This window comes from Penaeus chinensis, chromosome 19, assembly GCF_019202785.1.
Source record: "Penaeus chinensis breed Huanghai No. 1 chromosome 19, ASM1920278v2, whole genome shotgun sequence".
Classification (NCBI taxonomy): domain Eukaryota; kingdom Metazoa; phylum Arthropoda; class Malacostraca; order Decapoda; family Penaeidae; genus Penaeus; species Penaeus chinensis.
In genome coordinates, this window is record NC_061837.1 from 24,747,927 (window position 1) to 24,757,926 (window position 10,000).

A 10,000-nucleotide genomic window follows, 5' to 3' on the forward strand; every position below is an offset into this window, starting at 1 on the left:
AGCATTAGTAAAAAAAGAGGTTTTCCTTGCAGGTAAGATCACAAAGTCTACTAATTGACTTCTTTATGGCTAAGCACTTGCAGAGCCATCTATGTGCAGAGACATTTCACAAATAATTCTGAAATTGGCACAGCATTTTCCTGGCAACATTGAGTTAAAACTTTATTTTCAGGTACATCACATGAGAAGAAAAATGGGTTCATACACAAGTGGTGTTGTGTTTGTTGTAGTTAGAAAAAAATAATTTATGATATCTTTTGAGTCAAGTCTAGATCTAGAAATCTTTAACAATTTCAGAGCCCTAAAGGCTAGAAGAGAATATGGAGAGATTGCAACTCTGCTGCAAGGAGTGATGAACGTCCTTGACCACCTCAATCGATATAAACACATTCCACAAGTGGCAGACTTAGCTCGCCAGGTGAGAGAGCACAACAGTTAGTATTTTTCAAGTTCATCAAGTACTGTCAGCAAATTTATGAATATGAATTCCTAAGTGGTTTCAAGTTACAGAATGAAAATTTAATTGAAAAATGTAGTATTCAGTCTTTTGTATGAAGGTAGTACAAGTAATATTGAATTCATACGACAATTAACACAAGTTCAGCTTCTAAAGTGATAGTACTACCCATACATTTTAACACTACACAAAAACTATTTCCATCTTTTTTGTTCTATACTTGAGTAGTGCCTAGAGAGTCTGAAGCATCATAAAGAGATTTTTTTCCCATATTATTTTTATATTCATATTCATGTATATGAAATTTTCTGTTCAGGTTGAACAAATTAGAGGTGACCTTGAGAAGCAGATTTTGGAAGACTTCCATAGAGCCTTTCATGGACCTAATGCTCGTCGTTTTGCTCCAACAAAGGAGTTGGCAGAAGCCTGCCTTGTGGTTTCAGAGCTTGATCCCAAAGTCAAGTAAGTATTGATTAGATCATTTTCTTATCCTGTTGGAGTTAAATATTTGTGAGTGATAGCTCTTCATCCTTGTGACAAAGTATATTCAACATAATTTCTTACTTTCATATTCTTAATAGAAATAAGGTTGAACTCCTAAAGTCTAGTGGCATTTCAAGGGTGTCAGTATTTTTAATTTTGATGTTCAGTGTAAGAAGCTCAATTAAGTATAGCCTTTCAAAATCTAGCTGGCAGTTTTTCTATATTTTTCACTGTCAGTAGGAAGTAATTCTGATACATATTGTAAGGGTCTTCCTGCATCTTCCCCCTAAACCCATCCCCATTCCCTTGTATCCCCTTCTCTCCCTAAGCCAGTCTTACAAGCACTTCATGGCCATTGATTTGACAACTCTTTGCATGTAGTAAGCATAAGATCAGAATTATCATAGTGTAGGGAATCTACAACTGCTACAAACATATTCATTCCCTCGTTGTATCCCAGTATCTACCTGTGACAATCCTAGAAGCACCTCATGGTATTGTTTCTTCCTCTTTTTTATGTGAATGAATGTAGTAATTATGAAATCAGAATTCTTGCCTAAGTACCCTTTGATTGCATTGTTTTACTTATTCACTTTTTTCTGGGAAGCAAGGCAAAGCTGAGAAATTCTGTTCACCAATACATACACTCACACAAATGGGGGGTGGAGAGAGCATAACCATAAGGTGACTTAATCTCATGATACCATATTTTCTTGCTTCCACAGGAAAACTATCATTGAGGATGTCATCAAAACACAATTAGCTGAATACGAAGTGCTCTTTGCCGGAGGAGAGAGTGATGCTTGGCTAACAAAGGTAGACCTGAGGCGCAAGTGGCTCCTGAAAACGGCAGTGGAGTTTGAGAAAACCCTTGCTGCAATGTTCCCTCCATCCTGGCAGGTGTGTAGCATCAAGTTTACAACTTCTTAAACTGATATGGTGTGTGTGGCAAATCTGTAATTCTTTAAAAGTTCAGTTCTTTTTTTGTTTTTTCTTGATAATTATTGTCCTCTGTTTATACAATCAGGATTATGAAACTTGAACATTTCCATGGTTAGCTTTTTACTTTTATTTTGTATTCTGACAAGATTACCTTTGCATTTTAGGTACCAGCACGTTTAGCACTGGCCTTTTGTGAGGTCACAAGATCTCAGCTGTCTCATGCAATGGAGTTGAGACCACAGGACATAGATGTTGGCACATTGCTACATGCTCACAAGGTTTGTATCATTTTTATCCTATTTTTAACTGAAAAAGTAGCCAATTCATTTTTTGCACATCATAGACAGTATGACAGGGTTAACTGGAAAGAAATATTGAGGGTCACATAGAAGGAAAGAAAGGGAAAAGGAGAAAAATTAAGGAGACTAGAAACAAAAAGTATAAAATCATGCACAAAACTATAAAACTGAAATGTATTGCAAGTGAGAGTGAAAAAAGTTTAAATGGAATATACATTTTCTTTGCCACAGATTATGTCTGAGCTAGAAAGCCTCCTTGTGAGAAAATACACCAGCTTCCAGCCTCATGACCGTACTCCGAAGTCATCTGTGTCTACCAATCCTTTTGTAGAGGTAAAATAATTGTGCAAGAATTAGTTTAAATGTGTGTGTAAATGTGCATGTGCATACATACGTGTGTGCGTGCGTGCGTTTGCGTATGCGTTCATACTTACATGAATGTGAATATGTGTGTGTGTGTGTGTGTGTGTGTGTGTGTGTGTGTGTGTGTGTGTGTGTGTGTGTGTGTGTGTGTGTGTGTGTGTGTGTGTGTGTGTGTGCATGCATGCATGCATGCATACTTGCATGAGTGTGAATGTGTGTATGTGTGTACATGCATACTTGCATGAGTGTGAATGTGTGTGTGTGTGTGTGTGTGTGTGTGTGTGTGTGTGTGTGTGTGTGTGTGTGTGTGTGTGTGTGTGTGTGTGTGTGTGTGTGTGTGTGCGTGCGTGCATGCATGCATACTTGCATGAGTGTGAATGTGTGTATGTGTGTGCATGCATACTTGCATGAGTGTGAATGTGTGTGTGTGTGTGTGTGTGTGTGTGTGTGTGTGTGTGTGTGTGTGTGTGTGTGTGTGTGTGTGCGCATGCATACTTGCATGAGAGAGTGAGTGTGAGAGAGTGTGTTTGTGTGTTTATGTGTTTGTGTGTTTATGTGTGTGTGTGTGTGTGTGTGTGTGTGTGTGTGTGTGTGTGTGTGTGTGTGTGTGTGTGTGTGTTTATTTAGAATGTTATTTTTATATAAAATAACTTGCATATATTTTACTTTCCTTGTTATTTTGGAAAATAATTTGTTATTTTAAGGACGAGCAGTCGAGCAAAACAGAAAACACAAACCCGTTTGAGGAGGCTGAATCCACAGGAGAGACGCTGGTATCACCCTTCAGTGGAGCAGTGTGTCGTTGCTTCCAGCCTTACCTCAGGATTTATATAGAAAGCATGGACAAGTAAGTTAACTATCATTATATGTAATTAATGGCGATGTTTAAAAGTAATCTGATATGAGTAAGCACTGTGAGGGTAAATTCTTTGTGTGTAAAGAAAGTTTATACATAATAAAAGTTTAATCTTAATACCATGTGATTCTTTGTGTTAATCAGTACACGTCTTTTGCAGGAGATTAAATGAACAGATTGAGAAGTTTGCCAATGATATGAAGAGTTATAAGTTTGAACACATTGATGCAGAGGAATCTAACGTTGTACCTTGCTGTGGAGAGCTGTTCACCATATACAAAGTAGGCTGATGTAGACTGTTTGATTTAGCTTCAGTTATTGCTGAACTTAATGAATATACAGTAAGGTATTAGTTTTATGATCATTGTCAGTATTATTATGACTTGACAGTATCATTATACATTTATTAATTATTTTGATTTTGTTATAGAATGTTCTTGTTGAATTTCTCCGTCTTGGGCCCGGAGAGAGTATGGGAGGATTGGTCGAGGTATTACAGAAACATCTGCGAGAATTCTGCACCAAAGTGCTTAGAGCAGCACTTCCAAAGGTTGGAGCAAACATCCCAATGCCTAAGGACATTAACATGAAAGAGCTCACTGCTGTACTGGCACAAGTAAGATATTTGTAATTTTTAGTAGAATGTGGTGATATGTTATTCTGTTCAACAAAGATTTTGTCCTTTATATTGTCATCTTTAGTTTGACAAACAATGCCTCATATCTCAATATACAATGTGAAGGTCCAAACACTGTGGCGTGAAGGCGACACTCCAAAGCTAAGTGAGGATGACGTACGAAGAGTGTGCTCGGTGCTTGTGTCAGCCGAGTACTGCGAAGAGATGACAGGAAGGTTGGAGGCCAAGTTGAAGGAGAGAAGTCCACCTGCATTAGTACACACCATCAGCCTTACCCATGAGCAGGATTTGTTCCATGCAGTGCTGGCTCAGGTGTGTAATAGAGGGAGAGGGAGAGGTAGGATGAAGGAGGAGATGAAAAAATAAGAAAATGCAGAAGAGTTGGGAAAGTAGATCAATAAAAGAATAAATGATGTATTTTAGGTTGTTGTACCACATGTAATCACTAAAAGAATAAGAGTGTATTGTTTCAATCAATCTAGTGCTATTTATATTCAGCAAATATCAGTGCTTTTTTTTATATAATATAATGGAGTCTCAATATCAGGTTTTATTGGTTTACTAGATTACACTGCAGTAACAGAGAAGTTCAATATGTATATTTATGTCTGTAGGATATATTTACATGAACTGATAATCATAATGCTGACCATACTTCTTGAATTGATTTTTTTTTTTTTTTCTCCATATTAAAGTGAAATAACTTTGAAATGGAAACCTAATAGAAATTGTTAATGTTGAGTCTCACCTTTGCAGTGCATAGCCCTCCTTGTGGCCCATGAGGAGAGCCTTTGTGACCCTGCTCTAGCCTCCATGACCAAGATCAACTGGATGATGGAGCAGACGGGTGACCAGAGCCCTTATGTTACAGCCATCTCCCAGCATATTTCATCGTCCATTCCTCTTATCAGGCACAACCTTCACACTTCCCGAAAGTACTTCACAAGGTGAGTGACTTGTTGGTGAATTGATACTTTTTATTAAGGGAGGTCTGGTAGTATTCTGTATTGTAGGCTCATGTTTTTATTACACATTACCTGTTGTAATGATTGCTTTTATATAATATATATGATTAACAGATATTAGGAATTGTTTGCTGACATGATTTTTTAATACTTAATGGTGTTTCCATCATTACATACTATTAGTTGATATAATGCAAGAAACAAATGTATTTCCTTTCGGTAGGTTTTGTGACAAGTTAGCAGCTGCTATTCTGAACAAATTTGTCCAACAGGTATGTACTGATTGATTTTATTGCTCCTAGAACCTTTTTTAACATGAACTATTAATGTAATGCACAATGAAGATTGTTTTTACAGCATTTGATTGTGACTCAAGAGAATTAAGGGTAAGTAATTTTCCCAACAAATAGTGTCCTCTTATAATAATGTTTTTTTCTGTGTAAATTTCATTCAAGTCTCTTTGCCTACAGGTTTACAAGTGCCGTCCAATTAATAGCGTTGGGTGTGAGCAGTTGCTTCTTGACTGTCATGCACTTAAGGCTGTCATGTTACAGTTACCTGTTGTAGCATTGCAGGTAATAATACCTTAGGTTTGAATATACATAATGACTACCAGTTTTTTAAATCTGACATTGCTCATGTGGTTTAACTTTCGACCATTTTTGTTTTGTATGTATCTTGTAATTCATATAAGCATTGGTAAGACATCAAAACTTTTAAAGTAAAGTTACCATTCTTCATGTACAGATGCGGCGTGACCCTCCCCAGACATATACTCGAATGGTTGGCAGAGGCATGGCACGAGCAGAACTGGTACTGCAGGTAGGTGTGAACCAGTAGAAGTTAAGATGGAATTATTATATACATGTCTCTGGATAGGTGTAGGCAGAGTGATAGTGTAGAGACTGATATCCTTGATGGGAGTAAGATGTTATTGGAGATAAATTGGACTTATTATTGTTATTTAAAATGAAGCTGGATATTGAAGACGGATGACGAAGGAAGTCCACAATACACTGACTATATATTTACCTTGATTTATTTAAGAAGGAGAGAGAATTGATCTGAAAATATGTCAGATGTTATTAAAGTAACATTGAAAATGTGCAGAGAAAGTAATTACAGAGCTTCATGAAAAGACATGGCATTTGTGATTGAATTCTTACATGTTTCTCTCATAGATAGAAAGTTTGACTACAAAGCTGATTTATTATTTATTTAGTTAGTAAGTTTTATTGCTTTTTTTTATAGATTCTGGTCACATTAAAATAATTTAAATAGAATGAAATAGAATAACTCTTTCAAATTTTGTTTCTTAGAAATTTCATTTTGCAGGTTGTTATGGGTGAATATGCAACACACAATGATCTTGTTGATAAGTTCATCCGTTTACTACCAGATGCAACAATTGCAGACTTCCAGAAGGTAAGGAGGGTTTTATGAATGTGGGGGATGTGCTTTCACATCATGACAAAAATTATAGGTGATGGATGACACCTCATGATATACATATGTCAGTATCACCCAACTGTGAGCCAGTTGGGTGGAGCACCTGTCCTTCCTTGTCCAGCTTTACCAAAAGATTTTACCCATCATTACTGGGTTAAAGTAACAGAGGCTGCTTTTAATCCCTTGGTGACGGGTGTAGAAAACTAAAAAAAAAAAAATTTACGCTCTTGCGATCAATGGCAACACACCAACTTTGAGCACGGGAGTTCGGTATATCAAGCCGAATCACCGCCTCGGAGCGCTTTGGCGCGCCGCCACAGTGTACAGCTGCACACCACCACATTTCGAGCTGTTTGTTATGACATCCAGAGACGTGACCCGTCGGGAAGGGGTTAAGCCAGAGACTGTTTGAAAGAAATTTGGTTTTAAGCAGGTTGAACAGTTATTGTAAATAAGTGGCCTGTACACAGCTATGAAGGATGGTTTGGGAAAGAGGGAGGCACTGACATCCACATTTGAAACTAATCCCTGTACAACAAGAGATACAATGTCTTCTGTTAAAGGGTTACTGATATTATCTCTAGATTGGTAGCCTTAGATATATTTGTTATAGGAGTGGGTCCAAATTTTTACATAGATTTTTCAAGTGACAATAGCCAGAATTCATAAAAAAAAAAAAAAAAAAAAAAAAAAAAAAATCTTCTTTTTCTTTTTCTTCTTCTTCATCTTTTTTGGACATGAACAGGTAGAGGGTGACAAACTGAGATACAGACAAATGCAGAGAGAGAACTTTCTTCATGCTTCAACCTGTAATTGTAAAATTCACACCTAACAGGTACTAGAGATGAGAGGTGTAAAGGACCGTGCCTCAGTGCTAGAGCTCTACCGACAACGGACCCTCGGAAATTCAACGGAATCTCCTCACCGAGCACAGGTTTCGCCAGGCAGCAGCAGCCAAGCAGCAGTGCAACTCCCACCCAGCCAAGCCTCACCTGTGGTCAGCTCAACAGCCAACTCAAGCCCAGAGCACGAGATGAGCAAGATTGCACGGCTAGAGAGGATGCTGAAGTCACGTAGACTGATATCCTAAAGGGAATTTCAGCTGTGAGCAGAAAGGAGCAAAAATGTGTATCAGCACTGGGATTCTGATTAGATTTCTTGTTTGGTTTTAAGTCTATCACTTCCTTGTATACTGAAATTATCAGTGAAGTTACAAGCACTAGAATTGAACCGCTATGACCAATTCCAAAGAAGTAATCTGAATTCAGATTGCATAACTTGGCCAAAGTTAATAGCTCAGAGTAGGCTTTATTGCTATTATTACTGGTACTGGCAAAAGTTATTTATGAACAAATCATTTGTTTTATGTATAAAATGTGTTTGTAAAGTATGCTAATCTTGGAAAAGTATGTACTTAGTGCACCCATTTTGTAAATGTTGATTATGTAAATATGTATGCTGTTAGTCAATGAGATATTTAATCATAATAAAACATTCTTATGACACAACTATGCCTTTAGAAAACTTAAAAACTTCATCTGTTCTTCAGGATATGAGTAATAACCTAGATAATCATTCCTTTAGAAATTCTTATCTACACAAGATTTGTTGAACTAAATTCCTAATAAAGAATGTTGAGAAGGAGGACGTACCAGAAAAAGTACATTATACGGATATTATATGTTTCATGTTTCTATGAACAAGTTATAACAATCACCATCTCAGCAGCCCACCAGTGCCTTCTATAATGGTCTAGTAGATGTAACAAATTTATCAACACAAGCATGTTCATGGGAATAGATTATATTATATTATAGTCACTGGGCTACTGTTTAAAGTAGAAACATAAAAAGCACTTAGTATGTTTTTCATGTATCTTTTTCAACATTTCTTCAATTCTAAAGACATTACACAAATTATGGAATATAATAGACAATGTGTGCTGCTTACTGTTATAAAAAATGGTGTGGCAGATCCAACATTGGAACTGGTAGTTCATCTCTGATGTGAACAAGCTTCATAAGTGAGAGATCATCACTCTACGTTTACTACATGATAGGGAAGAAAATTAATGTTCATAAATTACAAAAGGGAAAATGTTTTTTCAAGAGTGAGTATTTACTATTCTAAAGAGAATCAAAGGAAATTATTTTTTTTAGTTGGATATAATTTGTTAATTAGAGGAAAAATACCATCAGTCTTCCAAAGCATACATTCACATCCACTGGCCCTGTTTGTAATTTAAGCTACTTAAAATATATGGTGCCACAGACATGAACATCAAGTAAATGGAAATAGGTTTGTGCATTACATCACGTAAGTTGTGTTTTTAGAGTAGGCTTGATTTTTTTACCACAAATCTTCTAGGGAAACAGAAATCAAGGAAGTCAAATAAGAACATGGTATGACATGACATGATTTATTACCTGGAACATGAGGGAGGTAAGAGTAGGAAGAAAAAGGTAATAAAATCTACCTCCTCCAGTTGACCCGAGATGTATCTGGATCCCCATCTTCCAGTCTCACAGACATTAAAAGGAGCAATAGAAGATGATGTGTGGGATTTTGCAAATATGTCTGTAGGGCAAGAGTAGGGATTAGCAAAGGAGAAAGGGGTATAAGGGCAATTAGATCACAGCTTCAGAAAATATCAGGAGGGATAGTATCTAGGGAAGGGGTTTGTTGTGACAAAGGATCATATATGAAGGGGGAAGTGGGAGGGATATTGGTTAGGAGGGGAGGATGATGCAGGTGAAGCAGGGGAGAATGGGATGTGTTAGGAGGGAGTGGAAGGCAAGGGTGTGGGGGAACATGAGTAGGAGGAGGATGGATGACAGCAGTTACTTTTGAGTGTTGAGGGAATGGGAGTAGAGAGATTGGACTATGGTTGAGGTTCAAGCATTTTAACTTGGGTCATGATTAGATAGTTTTGAATGTCTTTGAGAGTTTCTGCAGTGGAGTTAGTTGGAGAGGTCTGAGAAACAAAGGTTGTCATATGGGGAAGGGAGAGGAGGGGGCAGATGTTTTAGGGGTGAAAGGAGAGGTTGATGGAGAGGATGGAGTAGAAGATGGGATGGAGTTGTTTAGCTTGTCTTGTGGGATGAATTGGGTAAGGAGAAAGAGGGTTAGGTGTCAAGGAAGTAGTGACTGGAGTGTCTAGAATAGTGGAGGAGACTGTGATGTCTGGATTTAAAATGGAAAAAGAATTTCACTGGGAGAGGGAGGGGGTAGAAATGGGATGAGGAAGAGATGCTGGGGGAGATGTAGAAAGTTGTGGGATGAAGTAGAGGGTGTTGGGAGAGGAGGAATGTCTCTTAGAGGTTGAATATTGACCTGAGTGGATGATTGAGGAGGGGATAGTAGTAGCAGCATTCAGAGTCATGGTCAAAGGAGAGACTGGAGTTGGGGAAACCAGGAGAATTTGAAACAGTGAAGGGGCAAGCCGTATTGCCCCCTAATAATGGTATAGTCTTCATTATTGGCCATAGCAAGCCTAGAGTATTTTGGGGAAAGCAACAGTCCATCCCTCAGGGTCCCCTTGGGGGGTAA

General features: G+C 37.8%; 1 protein-coding gene across 1 annotated transcript in view; it reads left to right on the forward strand.

Moving 5' to 3' along the window:
• Positions 1-7,959, forward strand: part of LOC125035349 (vacuolar protein sorting-associated protein 53 homolog) — a 12,877-nt gene extending 4,918 nt beyond the window's left edge. The window contains exons 5-19 of the mRNA XM_047627681.1: positions 298-418; positions 774-919; positions 1,666-1,840; positions 2,047-2,160; positions 2,413-2,514; positions 3,249-3,391; positions 3,561-3,681; positions 3,831-4,016; positions 4,143-4,349; positions 4,794-4,984; positions 5,226-5,274; positions 5,473-5,577; positions 5,750-5,824; positions 6,338-6,427; positions 7,287-7,959. Coding sequence (XP_047483637.1) covers positions 298-418; positions 774-919; positions 1,666-1,840; positions 2,047-2,160; positions 2,413-2,514; positions 3,249-3,391; positions 3,561-3,681; positions 3,831-4,016; positions 4,143-4,349; positions 4,794-4,984; positions 5,226-5,274; positions 5,473-5,577; positions 5,750-5,824; positions 6,338-6,427; positions 7,287-7,541 — 2,080 coding nt within the window. The 3' untranslated portion in view covers positions 7,542-7,959. The remainder of the gene's footprint in view (positions 1-297; positions 419-773; positions 920-1,665; positions 1,841-2,046; positions 2,161-2,412; positions 2,515-3,248; positions 3,392-3,560; positions 3,682-3,830; positions 4,017-4,142; positions 4,350-4,793; positions 4,985-5,225; positions 5,275-5,472; positions 5,578-5,749; positions 5,825-6,337; positions 6,428-7,286) is intronic.
• The last annotated feature ends 2,041 nt before the right edge of the window (positions 7,960-10,000 follow it).